General features: G+C 41.0%; 1 protein-coding gene across 1 annotated transcript in view; it reads right to left on the bottom strand.

Moving 5' to 3' along the window:
• The window catches only part of LOC107098829 (teneurin-1-like), a gene marked incomplete at its 3' end in the record, with an annotated part of 205708 nt that overhangs the window by 33465 nt on the left and 157792 nt on the right, over positions 1–14451 (bottom strand). Inside the window, exon 7 of the mRNA XM_015396686.1 lies at positions 1501–1703. Coding sequence (XP_015252172.1) covers positions 1501–1703 — 203 coding nt within the window. The remainder of the gene's footprint in view (positions 1–1500; positions 1704–14451) is intronic.

Genomic DNA, 14451 nt, shown 5'->3' with positions numbered 1-14451 from the left:
CTTCTTCTGTTTAGAGTTTGGTCACACGTAACGTCTCATTAGAAAATTACATTAAGTCTCTTCTTGGTTGCTTGGAAACATGCCGCTGTAGATGGAGTTTGGCCTATTTTCCCCCTAAGGTGCTTCAGTAAAGACTGAATGAAGCATAAACTGGTAAAACTGAGACACTTTTCTATGATTCATTTTATTGCACTGTTTACAGGATGCAGAATGAAACTGAGCCGAGTCCAAAGATCAGCAGCATAACTCAAGTTTAGCTCAGTTACCCTGGACTTCACACATACACTACATTATATATATATATATATACAGTATATAGCGTAAAGGAAAAGGGATCCAAAAGGATGACTAGAGAATGTAAGAGGTCGGCAGCAACAATAAACTCCAGAAGTTGACATACTTCTCAAGTTTTCTTTCAAGAAAAAGCCCATTTGATCCGTCTATACTGCTCTTTTTTCTGACTCCTTCATTCCGTCCTCCCTGGAGCAGCAAAGTCCTCGCTGAGTTTATTCCCCTGGAGGGCTCCGTGTCACACGAATGTCAAAATCAGCTAATTAGACCTCTTCATGCAGACAAGAGCAGAAAAGCACTGCTGTTAAAAATCAGATGAGTCAGACTGAGACGTATCTTTGGTCTGTCCATGTCTGTGTTGCTCAGTACAACGCTGCGCTCAGTGTGAACATGTGTGCATTTAGAGACACACAAACAAGCCTTCTTTTGTTGGGGGGGGCAACATCCACACTTCTTAAGACAGCTTGGATTTCTTTCAATGGGCAAAATATTCAGTTTTTCAGTAGAAAACAGCAATATGTAAGATTAGAGGCTGCATCTGATGAGATTAGGAGCCGCTGCCTGATTACTCCACAGAGAAGACAATAAAAACGGTTTTCCATCATCTATTACGCCGCGCTGTAACACAACTGAAGTCACAATTTAATTGCTCTCATTTGCATATTCGCCGTTTCTCTTGTCAAAACAAGTTGGAAAAGGTGATTTGTTCGCGGCTCATAACTGTTACCTGTTAAACAGCCAGGTAAGAATTCACGCTCTGCTGGATTGCCAAATCAATCAACCTGTTATTGTGTTTTCAGAATTCAGCCGACAGACAGGCATAAATAGTGTTTATGGACACCTGTCTGACTGTAAATCAATACTTTAGGGCTGAACAGAACGGATTTAAATCCACAATGGGAAAGAGGATTCCAGGAATGATAATAGAGCAAAGAGAAAAGCAATTAGACCGAGGGAACAACGATAAAAGGAAACATTTTTAATTTCAGAACCAAATATTCCTGCAAAAAAGAAAGGAAAGGAAAACCGTTCTGTCTGCGTGAAATATTTATCAGTGAGAACAAGAATGAACCAAAGTTCAGTTAATAAGCAGGGAACCCGAGGCTGGATGAAAGGACCCAACGTGAGAGGAAAACCTGGAAGCAGTGGCAGGTGGAGCGCTGCGGCCCATCTGGATGAACAGCATGCCGCCACAGGAGCAATCTCTACCTGAGTGTGCGTGGGCGGGATGTTTCTCCGACCATAGACCCCCAGCAGCGCGTTGTGTGAGAGGGACAGATTGAACTTGACGTAGGTTGGATGGTGAACGGTCATATGAAACCTCCAGAAGAGGCCCGGCGGGATCGCCTGGCTCTGCTGGCTTCCGATGTCCATCTCACCGCGGTCGATGGCGCGGCCCCTCACCCATTTTTCTGCAGGTGAAAGAAAGAGAAAAAAGGCGATACAACTTAGTCACATTGCTGCAAATGTATCAAGGTGTACAAGGAGCCCCATTCAGGCAGCGATTGTTAACCAACCTAATGTCCTATAACAGCAGTGAGATCAGCAGCACAGCTAATTAAGTGAGACTGAATAGATCTGCAAATGACTGAGTGAGGCTTTAAAAAAGCACCTTTTCAAGGAAGAAGGCTTTGGCCGTCCTTTGGATACACTGTGCATAAAGAGGAGCAGCTTTAGAAAGGCAAGGCTGGGCATGAAAGCTCTCTACAGGGGCTTTGTCATATGCTATATTAGCATCTGCTAACAAGAAAGGAGGATGTGTGCGTCAGGATGTGTGTCAAAGAAAAGAGAAAAAGTGAGGAGGACACCCCCCCCACACACACATGACCACATGCATTCACAAACAGAGCTCAGCTCATAGATAGTGTCTTGAGTGAGAGCTGGCCTTTGTGTTGGAAGAGAATAGGTTTTTCCAGCAGTCCCTCGGCCACCAGCCTCTCTCCGCTCTCAGGAAGCCTTTATCAAGCCTGACTCCTTTGTGTAGGGATCTCTCCAGCCGTCTTTGTGCCGGCCGTTATAGAGAGATATATCTCTGCTTCTAAACTAAGATGGAGGAAATATGTTGACAGAAGGGAGCCAGCCAATCGTTACCAGCACAAAGGCAGAAGAACAGTTAGGGGCAGATTCATGGACAACTCTGCCCGCTCTCAATCCATAACGCCCGCAGCTCCACCACTCCATTATGGCGACACCGTGCACCCCCACAGGCCGGCCGCCATATATCACCTGCGCTGTCACAGCCAGCTCAGAGTGCAGGTCTGGGAGGTACTGTTAGCTGGACTGGAGGTGGTTTAAGGAAAGGCAGCATGTGTTTGACTTCTGCAGGTCGGTCCTGAACTCCACTCGCTTACAGATGTTAGAGGGTTCCAGCGTGTTTAACCCAGGAATTCAATCAAATCAAACATTTGTTTCCAGCAGGGACTTTTTCAGCGGCTAAAGTGGAAGAAGGTCCGTTATATTACAGCAGAACCAAACAAGCAAGGAACAGCAATGACCCAAACACCCAGCAGATTAATCAGTAAACGGTTTAGTTCTAGCAGATTATAAAAACAAAGCATCAGCAGAGCCGTGGTTAACAGACCAGAGAGAGAAGAACTTAACTAACCCGGCAAATTCTCTCAATGACTGTAAATAAAGTAGTATTATCAATGCGCATGTTGACAGAGTTTTATATAACATTACTGGTCTAATGAAATGTTGAAACATTCACTGTTAATTTTGTATTGAGAATCATCAGTAACCTTCTTATTATTTCAGTCGTTTCTGGTTTCTGGTTGTGATGAACGTTCCTCCACCTTCACGCTGTGGATGTTTATCTTTTTAACTACTTCACAATAAATGATCGACTTATTCTACGACTGATATATAATCATTACCTATCGGTGATGAAGAGTTGGTCGTTTGACGTGAATTTGACTCTACTGAGATCAACCAATGATGATGGGATCTGATGTCAAACAGGAAATGAACATATTTATCTTGACTAGTGTTGCGCTGATGCCATTTTTTGGCCCCGATACCGATACCCGATACCTGGCTGTGCAGTATCGCCCGATACCGATACCATAATAATGTAAAATAATTGCCATCATGGCTTTGTTGAGCTGCTGCCTACCTTTGTGAAGCAGAAAAAATCTAATACAAAGTGAATCCAGTAAAACTTTTTAATAAAATGTTCTACTGGATAATAAAAATAAAAAGTTTTTATTGCCTACCAGGAGTGGGTGACAATAGTTGAATAAACTTACGGCTCTCAAAATGGTATCGGTGCCCTATTTGTTGGTACTCGCCGATACCGATACCACCATTTTAGGGCAGTATTGGGGCCCCGACCGATACTGGTATCGGTATCAGTGCAACACTAACCTGTGTCTGTGTTTCCTCCTTATAGATCTGCACTGGTTGGACGTCTGGGGTCGGTTTTAGAAGCTTTTCTATAGTCCTGTCTATTCAGGCGTATCTAGGACTGACCTCAGCTCAGCGGGAAGATTCGTTTGTTTTGACGTCTGAAAGTTGTGAGTTAAACTGCAGCTCCTCCTGTAACCTGCTGATGTTCCCACGGGCAAGGCACTTTCTCCTATCTGGATATCAGAGCGATGCAGAGTGTTACTGTGATGATAAAGGGCTCTGAGTGACAGGCATGAATGGAAAAGGGATTTAAAAAGAGAGAGACCTACAGTTTGCAATCTTCTGGGGTTAATTTAAAGAAATAAACGTTTCTTTTTAACTCTGCATGTGATGATTTCATGATAGATTGAGGCGTCCTACTGGTTAGTATCTCATGTGTTTGTCTTTTAAGCTTGTCTTTGCTTAGTTGTTAGTAATTATAGCCTTCCTGTCTATCTCTATCATAATGACACCATGTGACATATATTAGTTATCAAACTCTAGCTTTCTCTGTATCACCTAGATTATTCTGATCCTTACTTATATCTAGTTTACCTAAATCTGAGATAAATACTCCAGAAAGGAACCGTTGTTTGAGTTTGCGTCTGTCTGGTCACCATTTAGCACCTGTACAGGTAAAAATACGCCAATGTCAGTCAGAAGGTGATTTGTGGGAATGTTTTGTCCTCTTCCAGCCTAGCATAGCATTAGCTGTAGGAAGACCTTTCAGATGCACACTTCATGTAAATAGCTTGGGAGGCCTTGGTGGAATTGCACTTCTGCTCGCATCAATATTTGCCATCCACCCAGCAGAAAATGACTTTGCCCGTCTCTTTTTGAACATCCTGTTATAATATTGAGCCCTAACCTTTCAAAATGTCAAACAGCATATTAATAAACACAAAACCACTGCATTTATCTTTTTAATGTAGCTCTTACTGGACTGAAATAAAGTTTGTCAGTAAGAGGCAATATAATGGGAATTAAAGAAGCAGCTAAAATAAATAGTTATTTAAAATGTTATATCTTATAAGATATAAGCTTCGATATTCGTTTCTTACATTTGACTCGCCTCCAAACGCAGTAATGTTTGCATTCAGAGTCCCAGCAAGTTTACCTCTGCAAGCTATTGCTTTAAATGATAAAACAAGTATAGAAGGTGTTGGATCTGCTGAGCGAAGAGCTTTTTTATTTAGCTGTAGATGAATGGAACGTGAATAGAGCAGGGCATCTGATGAGCCCTCAGACATGTGGGCAGATGAGCAAGCATGTTCCTCTGATGATAATTACTCCACAGCGCCTCTCTGAGCCTGATGCAACAAAGGGACAGAAAAGCTGCATGCAGGTCAGCTGCAGGGAGGAGAGGCAGGCTGTTTGGAGCAGAAAGCCTGAAACAGGAGCAGCACGCCTTTACAGTAAAAGTTGGTGGCACCGTCATTTTACACTGGCTGATGCAAGACAGAAGAAAAGCTCTCTTCGTTTTATTACTTTTCTCCCCCTCAGTGGAGGGCAATCCTGCCGCGCCTGAAGCGTGAAGGTCTAAGGAATTTTTGGGAAGAAACATTAAACAAAAAAAATTCATTTTTCCAGCCAGTCCCTCCCAGCTCCTCAGATGACTGCTGTCAATCATTCTGCTCTCAACACAAAACCTCAAACCATCTTTGAAACTATGAATCTTTGCTTGGTTCACCTTGGCAGGCTTAAATGAGGGAGGCAGTATGCAAACAGGGAGAGACGATTTCTTCACGCCTTCCCGTTTCCTGGCTTTATTGAAGGAAAAAAAAAAACAGCTAGAAATTCACACTTACTGTTGATTATTAGCAAAAAAAGATAAAAATAAATGGTACTGCATGAATCTCTTCTCTTCATCATTATCCAGCAAGCAAAGCAGCTTCTGAGCAGAGCATGTGTGAAGTTGAAGAAAAGTGAGGCTTCTTTTTATTATTAGAAATAAACAATTAAAGGGTTTCTTCTTCATGTTTACCATCAAACCACAGAGCGGCCTTGACAGAAATAATTAATCATTAGTGAGCTTCTATAAACTAAATAGTCTGCATTAAATAAATGATCCTGTTCTCGCCAATTATGCAGGAAATGCTGCATGATGCACTCAGAAATGCTTCTGCTTACACTTGACTCCTGTCAGAATCATTTCAAAAAACAAAAAAAATCAGATTTCTGTAATAAAATGTAAAATCTGCTAACATCTATTGAACACAGTATAAGCCACCATCCTCCATGCAGCTGCCCCCATTCAATACCAGACTGGGGGGGATTCCTAAAGAACGCCTTTCTTCCTATAAACTACTCATCAATAAAAGCCGCCGGTGCCACAAAATATATAGAAGAAAGTGACACCTGTTAGCGTGTGACTCCTGGTGAAGTTAGTGAGCTATTATTAGGAGCAGGTGGGATCTGTAACTCTGACCATCTGCTGCATCTGTGTTTTAATATGAACACAGGGAAACAGCAGAGGTTTAGCTTTGGCTCTAATGTGTGAAGGTGGCCACCATGCTAAAGCCATCCTCCGCTTCAAAGCTTCCTATTGCTGCTAAGCTAAAGGAGTCTGGACCGAACTTTATCCCGACAGCTGCTGCTTCCTTTCTGCTATGCTAGTTTTGCATCGTTGCAGGTTTGGTGATGTAAGTCAGACGGTTCTAGGATGCCAACCAGTTTGATAAATGAATATATATATAATATATATTCTACTTCTGTGCCAGTCAGGGTAATGCCTTTTTATGACTCAAAAAAAAAACTTGAACAGGAAATGATTTAGACATCTTTTACCTTTAAGTGCAGCAGAAAGGTTGGGATTCGCTGGCCTGCAGAGCTGGATTCACAATCTATCAACATTCAAAAGAGTCAACTGACCTAAATCAAGATACAAGCAGGAAGCAACTGAAACTTTTGAGAAAAAAATTTATAATTACATTCTATTAAAGACTTTCCTCAAATGTGTAGAAGAAACCAACACGCCACTGGTTTGTTCTTTGAAACTCAACTCTTCATTTCTTCATTATCCGCCTATTTATGCACGTTCACTCGTAGCACCTCGTCACTAAAACAAATCCTTTGTACATCTAAAACACTTCTTGGTATTAAAGAATTTTCTGGAGGTTATCCGAGCAGCAGATGGTTTGTTTAGAAAAGTGGTTGTTTGACCACTTTTCTACCACTTTTGTTGTTTAGAAAAGCAGATGGTTTGTTTATAGCAGAGTTTGTTTAGTTTGTTCTGCAGAGCTACTTTACTGCAGCTCTAAACTCCTCCTACATAACTTCACCAGGCGTCTGCAGGACCTGCTGAGGTTAAATCAGCCATTTGGTTCGGCTGTGATGGAGCAGGAAGCCATCTATAGCTTGAGGACATTTGCTTAAAAGAACTGAAAAAATTGATTTTGGTGTTTGTTGTGTTTAATTTGTTCATGTTGCTTAGTTACAGTAACGACTGAACTGATGCAGGAAGACAACGCATGTTATGAAATGTAGGTTTGAATCAGCGAATCAGCCAAACTGACCTGCACCTCATTTGTTTAATCTAAAACACTTTCATTGACCAAACCTAAACTGAGTACTGATTGCAGTTTTTTAAAGCTTGGTTAGTGATTCATGAAGCTGTAAGTGTTTGATAAAACACACCCGACAACGGGGTTCTTACACTGTTACATAACAATCCAATAAAAACCTTTTCTTTCCATTTCTGTTTATGCATGAATAATTACAATCTCTCTAAAGATGGCAGCAGAACCATGAAAAGCAGGTAGTTCCCTCAACAAGCCTCAGATGTTCCTTTAATCTCAATAATATCAATGAGTTCCACCTTATAAAAAGGGAGAGAAAACCAGCACTTTGTTAATAAACAAGGTTTCTGCAAGCCGCCATTTTTTCTCAATATATTCACTTTCTTTGGGTTTTAGTCTAACTGCACATCTCCCAGGAATTCATAACAAGAAAGATTCAATTCTTCCTTTCTTCAGTAGGAGCCATTCAAAATTCCGCATTTTCCTTGGCTGGTCCTTGCCTTGTCCTTGGCTGGTCCCTGCCTTGTCCTTGGCTGGTGCTTGCCTGGCCCTTGGCTGGTCCTTGCCTTGTCCTTGTCTGGTGCTTGCCTTGTCCTTGTCTGGTGCTTGCCTTGTCCTTGTCTGGTGCTTGCCTTGTCCTTGTCTGGTGCTTGCCTTGCCCTTGGCTGGTCCTTGCCTTGTCCTTGGCTGGTGCTTGCCTTGTCCTTGGCTGGTACTTGCCTGGTCCTTGTCTGGTGCTTGCCTTTCCCTTGGCTGGTACTTGCCTGGTCCTTGCCTTGTCCTTGGCTGGTACTTGCCTGGTCCTTGCCTTGTCCTTGTCTGGTGCTTGTCTTGTCCTTGGCTGGTACTTGCCTTGTCCTTGGCTGGTCCTTGCCTCTAATTCAGTGAAAAGGTGGAGTCAGAGTAAAATAATATGCGAGCCCAGGAGGAGGACAGCGGCTGGAGGTTCAGGGAAGTTGCTGCCGTTTGGCTGGCGTTTGACTGGGAGCGGCCATTTTGAATGGCTGCTACTGTAAATCAGAACAGATATATTTTTTAATTCTTTCTTTAAATTTGGCAGCTTTGATAGAAGTAATTTTCCACTTTAATGTAGCTAAGCGGCTCAAATGCTGTTTTTTAAACAGGCTCCAGTTTTTCCAAAGATAACTTCCCCTCTTAACTAACAAACATGGTGTATTTGGAACTTCATGGACTGGATTAATCATGACATCCCTGCTGAAGCTCCTGTGTTTTAAAGGGCCCATTTAATCAGTGTTTCACGTGTGAATCGGTGTCTCCTTGTGTGTGTGTGTGTGTGAGAATGAGTGTGACAGGCCAGTGTGGAACAGGAAACACATTAGGACTCGGGGACACAAGGTCTAATTAATTCCTCTTGCCTACGGGTTATTCAGGTAAAACAATTACACCCATAATCTATTTTTTAACACTCTGTCTTTGCAATTAATGTTATTACCCCTCATGTTCTAATGCAGCAGAGAACAGCAGTAAACTACAGGCGGGATCTTGGTAACACGACATGTCTAAGGAGGCGGAGCAATGACTGTCAGTGCGTTTATGTGTGCGTGAAAATCAATACCCCTGCATGTAAATCACACATGTTGTTCAAAACAACATTAATGGACGTTCGAATGCAGGAGAGATTGAGGTTGCCGCAGGATGAATAAAAATATCACGATGGGCAAGGTCTCTATAATTACTTGGATTCAATTAAGGTCCTTTTGAGCAGGTGGCTTAATAAGCTTCCATCCTCGGGTCTCTGCAGCCTAATGAGTGTCAGTCAGAGTCAGCAGAAGCTCCTGGCCTCAGGGTCTGTCCTCACATCCCACCAGCAGGTTCCATCTGGGACAGACGCGTCTCCTCGTTCACCAGGACTGTTACACCTTTAACACGTGTTACACGAGATGACACAAGAATAAAGGTTTTCAGCTTTCGTTACTCAGTTCAACCAAAGGTTATAATAAGCTAGAGTGTGCAGAGTTACTGGCTGTGAGTCAGTGGAGCTCAGAGGGAATTTCTGCTCTTCAACTCTGTCGTTATATCAAGTCCAACTGGGAAAAAAAATCACTAGAAGGTTTTAGTAACAAGATGAATTGATTTCCATGAGATTTAAAGAACTTTTCTTTAACTCTGACTTTTAGGATTGATTAGAGGACATTTTGAAAATGTTAAACTTCCAACAGAAGCTGTTAGAGTTTGACAGTGACGGTAAAAACAAAGTAAGAATAAAAAATACACCTAATAAATAAAAAAGCTTAAACAACTATCCACAAAATCATCAATGCTAAACGTATAAATACACAAAAAAATGAAGAAAATGGAAAATAACTTTAATTATGGGGCAATAAAAAAGAGAATAATCTAAAAGCTTTGATGTATTATTATATTTCATTTGATCTTATTTAAAATTGCATAAATCTTCCATATGTTATGAATGAGTCACAATCTGTATTTATTAAATAAATCGTCTAATTTTCAAACATACTTCTTATAAAATTTAATTTTTTTAATTATCTGATCATTGTTGTATGTCTTCATTTGTAATTTTTTTTGTAAATAAAATACAAATATACTAATAAGACAATGATTATTAATATGAAATGTGTTTAATATAATTAATGACATTTTCATATTGAATAAAGGTTAATTTAATGGGAATTATAAAACATTGTTATTTTCTATCAGTCTGCTGCATTGAAAAGATCCTTATGTCTAAAAATATATTTTTTATTCTCTGTGCCTTATTTTTCAAGATTGAAATCATTGGTAATTTTTTTTAGATCTTTTGAAAATAACAATAAATTGTTATTATAAACAATGCTTTTTTATTTTTAAATGTTTAAGCTAAATGAGGAAATGTGGAAAACGTGTTCATTTAGTTCCGTTTCTTCGTTTTTTTACTGATCAGCACAGCAGGACTTAAAAAAGAAAAATGGAGAAAATGCAACGTTACAAAAACAGACTATTTCTGGGACCATTGGACCAAAGATATCAACCTGCTCCTAAAATAAATTTAATCCTGAAAAAGGTTTCTGCTCCTGATGAACTGCATCCTCCGCTTTGCAAACTTTAAATCATTTCTATTTATCAGGATGTTTGGGATGCAGTCTGAGTTGCATGCAGGCATGTTTCCGCTCTCTTCACTCGAGCAGAGCGCTCCCTGAATGATCTGAGCTCTATCTGCATGTGTGTTCGAGCTGTAAGCATGTGCACGTGTTACACCCTGAGACAGAACCCCAGCGTGAGAAAATCAATGCATCCGGTGTTACACGGCCCAGTCCATCAACGTGCGCGCACGTGCACCGATGTGCGTTGCACACACAGCCTGGAACGTCTCTGCTTCTGCACACACACACTCTGCACAGCCGGACTCCTTTCCACCCTCTCTGCACGCAGTCTGGAATATTGATGTGCTCTTTAAGAGCCCTCCTTTCTGTCTGTGTCACAATCCATCCATCTACACACCCTTTCTAACCACACCATCAGACCCAATGAAAACAGTTCAGCACTGGCTCTCCTACCATACAGTGGTTTACACAATCATCACGCCGGCTCAGATGGCATTCTGCAAGCTCCGCGTTTCATCATCTTCACATTATAATGAGGCAATACTCCTCTCTACTGAGTGTCAGTTTGTATCATTTCATGTTATTAATAAATCAGACGTTCCTCATTGGCTGAAACATTATTCCAACACTCTCATGTTCTTCATTAAGACAGGGAATCCTCTCACACAAACTTCCTTTTCTGGGCACTTCTGTTTTCATCTGCACCGGGGGAATTTCTGCGTGGGACGCACATTTCTGTGCGTGTGGTCGCGTCTGCAAGCTCTCGTGAATGCATGTCAGATAAAGAAACTGAAATCAGTTAGGGTGTGCAAGCACCAGCTTGTGGTTGATTAGGATGGAGTGAATGGCAATTAATGTAACACTAATTAGAAAAGCTTTTATGTGATGAGGACTAAGAAGGGCTGCCGGTTGATCTCCAGAAAAGCTGCAGGAGAGAGCACAAGAAGAACATGAAACGCAGCATGTGTGGCTTGACGAGGCAGTAGCCATAATGTGGTTGACATAACACGTCAATTAGCATCTCACACAGCAGAGCACCGTCTCTCAGAGATAAATTAAATTACATTTTTTTCTGAATATTTAGATCAAAAGAGCAAAAACAAAGAACTTCCAAAAAGCCTTTCTGCATGGCACTGATGTTGATATAAAAATAAGAAAATTCCTGAGCAACTACAAGCAGATTATTGCTCCAAATCAATGTGCCAAGATGGCTTCATCTCTCCCCGCAGTGCCATCGTCTCCAAAAGAAAACCAGAAAGTGATAACTATGCTCCTCCAATCAGCCTCCCCTGCAATATTCATATTCCAACTTTAATGCTCCGTTTATTGCAGCGCATCAAAAGTAAAATTATTTATTTCTCAATAACAAGCAAACATTTTTTATATTGGTTTCCAATAGAACAGCCGTAAACCGACAGTATGTTTTATACAGCAGAGGAAAAAAGGCTGGAATAAGTTTTTGACATCAGATACTGGTAGCAAAAATCCAATAGAAAATAAATTATTAGAATTATTTTCATTGATTGGATATTAATGCATTCAGAAGAAAAATGCCAACCGATGCCTTCTGAGGCCCTTTAATTCTTTATGTTGGCATGAACCCTGAAAAAGCTGGACCGATGTTTACTCTGATTGGGATTATTCTGGAGATTTCTCAGCTCTGAAGCAGAGGTGCGAGGATCCAGCCAAGCGGGGGCCACAGTCCTGCACCTGGTCGGGTAAAACGTACAGCTACAGGTAGAAAAACAAAAAGATTATTTTATAAGGGAAAAAATCTGGGCAGGTTTCATTAAAGTTATCATTTATATTTTCTTATTTATGAGCTCTACATCTTAATAAATAAACTGATCCAAGAATTTCCAGCAAAGTAATTTTTAAACAATGAGACAAAGCTTCTTACTTTGGTCGATTTAAAGCAGTTCATGTGTGAACGCAGCACTCTGGATGCCAGCGTGAGGAAATGATCTTTTCTGTTTCTGTTATCATGACTATTCTGCTGCAGCCGGAAACATAAAGCTTTTTGTGTTTGAGCACGAAAACAGCTGTGTGTTCTCGTTCTGATTACAGGTCGGGTCGCACTCTATTATTTACGGGTCTGTGAACCAGATGGGTTATATATGGGGATTATTGCAGGTAAGGGGTCGGCTCTTGGTTCTGAACTCTGGGGATTCAGGCGGATACAGTTTTTAAAAATCGGACTCTGGCCTGAACTCCGTCTTTAACTTCTTAGTCCTTTTGGTGCAGAATCTTTCCTATGATGTCGCATCATAACCAGAACTACATTTATTTTGGACCCTTCTAAATCTAAAGAGTAATCTCTTTTTTTTTCATCCTTCCTGACGTTCTGTTGATCTTTCTATAATTGACCATTATATGAAGTTATAGTTGTGAATTTTAAGGAAAAAATCGAAGCACGCATGGCCTCTATGGAGAGTCGCTGCGTAAGACGCCACTGCTGCAGAAAAATGATATTTTATAGTTGTTTAAAGTTTACTGCACCTCATTAGGCAAGATAAGAACCTGCAGCAGCATCAGTGAAGTTTTAAACCAAGGATGCAACGTTATGCTGATGGTTTGCTACATCTGGAACGAGAAGAGAGTTTAAAAACTGAGGATTGAGCAAAAAATGATGAATAAGAACGGGAAGAAGAATCAAGGCGTTTTCTTCAGCAAGGCAGGTATCCCAAACACACAGCCATGGAAACCCTCCACTGGTTTTACAGACTAGAATGGAGGAAATCTAACAACTCAAACAAGAATTTGGGGAAAAAAAACAGAATACAGAATGAAAAAGAAAAGAGGCTCCAAAAGCTGAGTGGCAAAAGTTTGAAAATCACTCCTAAACAATATTTCTTCACAAATGAGATATTTCAAGGCCATCAAACCGAAATGGGTTTAAATCTTTTATATCTACTTTGACTAAATGTTTGACCTGTTTTATTGTAGATGTGTGGATTATTTTATTTATTATCAACTTCTAATGGGAATTTAACGTAAATTGTGACATTAGAAATATAATTACTGTGAAACAGTTTGATATCTACTTTCCTTTTTTAATTGTTGATCAAATATCTGAAGTTCTTTGCTTCAGTTTCATGTTTCCATCGATTATTCTTCCTTCCTCCCAGTTTAACTTTCCTTTCCACCATGACATGTTTGATCCTCTCTGCTCTCACCGTCCTCTGTGGTGTAATCTTGGGGATTGTGTGGTCTCTCGATGTGAGAGGTGATGGGTAGAGCAGGATGAGTGTGATAATCTGCCACACTGGATTACAGCCTAATCTCTAATCTCTTTGGCCCTCCTCTGTCAGGGGATGCCTACACCGTGCCAATTTTATTAATCTGAGCTCCCATGCATCAAGGGCTTAGCTCTGCCCATTTTCATTCCCCTGCTTTTATCAAGCATGTACAGCAATAAGAGTTAAAACAATAGCGTGTGATGACGCAACACTTCCAAGTGAAAGTCTGACCCCTGAGCCGTCCGTAGTGGGATTTAGCAGCCGAAGAGTGAGTTAATCCCTAAAATGTGAGGATTCATCAGGAATAGTTGCTTCAGGGATGTCCCAGGTAGACTAAAATGCAGAGCGCTGCAGTTTGGCTTTCTGTATAAATGCCGCACACGGATTTCAACTGTCTCCGATGTAATATCCATCAGAGTTAGACCAAGCATGAAGGTTGCTGTGCCCCATCTCATTTCATGACGGGAAAAACTCCCAATTAATGTCCCATTTCATGGGGTTAAGTTTGGGCTAAAGATGAGAGAAGGCAGCGCAGAGAGAAGCAGTTCCAGTCATGGCTGGATGGAAACTGGCACTGATTAACCAAATAACCACCGTTTCTGAAAAATCTGTTCATTTCTAGGCTGATGGCTCATTTTGGATTCAATCGTTCAATATTTGCACAGCGATTTGGAATAAGGACAGAATCCTAATGCAACACAAACTTACTGACATTTTACCAAATATTTCAATCTGATGGTATTTTAGCAACAACATAAAACACGTTTAAACATAAACTACGAATAGATAAGATTGATGAGGAAGTACTTCAACCTATATATGTATTCTAAATATCCGTCCATTTTCTGTCACATTCATCCCTGCTGGGGTGGCGAGGGCTGCTGGTGTCTATCTGCAGCTGTCAGTGGGTGAGAGGCGGGGTCCACCGTGGACAGGTCTGTCCATCGCAGG

This window comes from Cyprinodon variegatus, unplaced genomic scaffold (genome assembly GCF_000732505.1).
Source record: "Cyprinodon variegatus isolate N-32 unplaced genomic scaffold, C_variegatus-1.0 Scaffold814, whole genome shotgun sequence".
Lineage (NCBI taxonomy): Eukaryota > Metazoa > Chordata > Actinopteri > Cyprinodontiformes > Cyprinodontidae > Cyprinodon > Cyprinodon variegatus.
The sequence above is the reverse complement of the archived record's forward strand: the minus strand, read 5'-3'. Positions and strand labels throughout refer to the sequence as shown.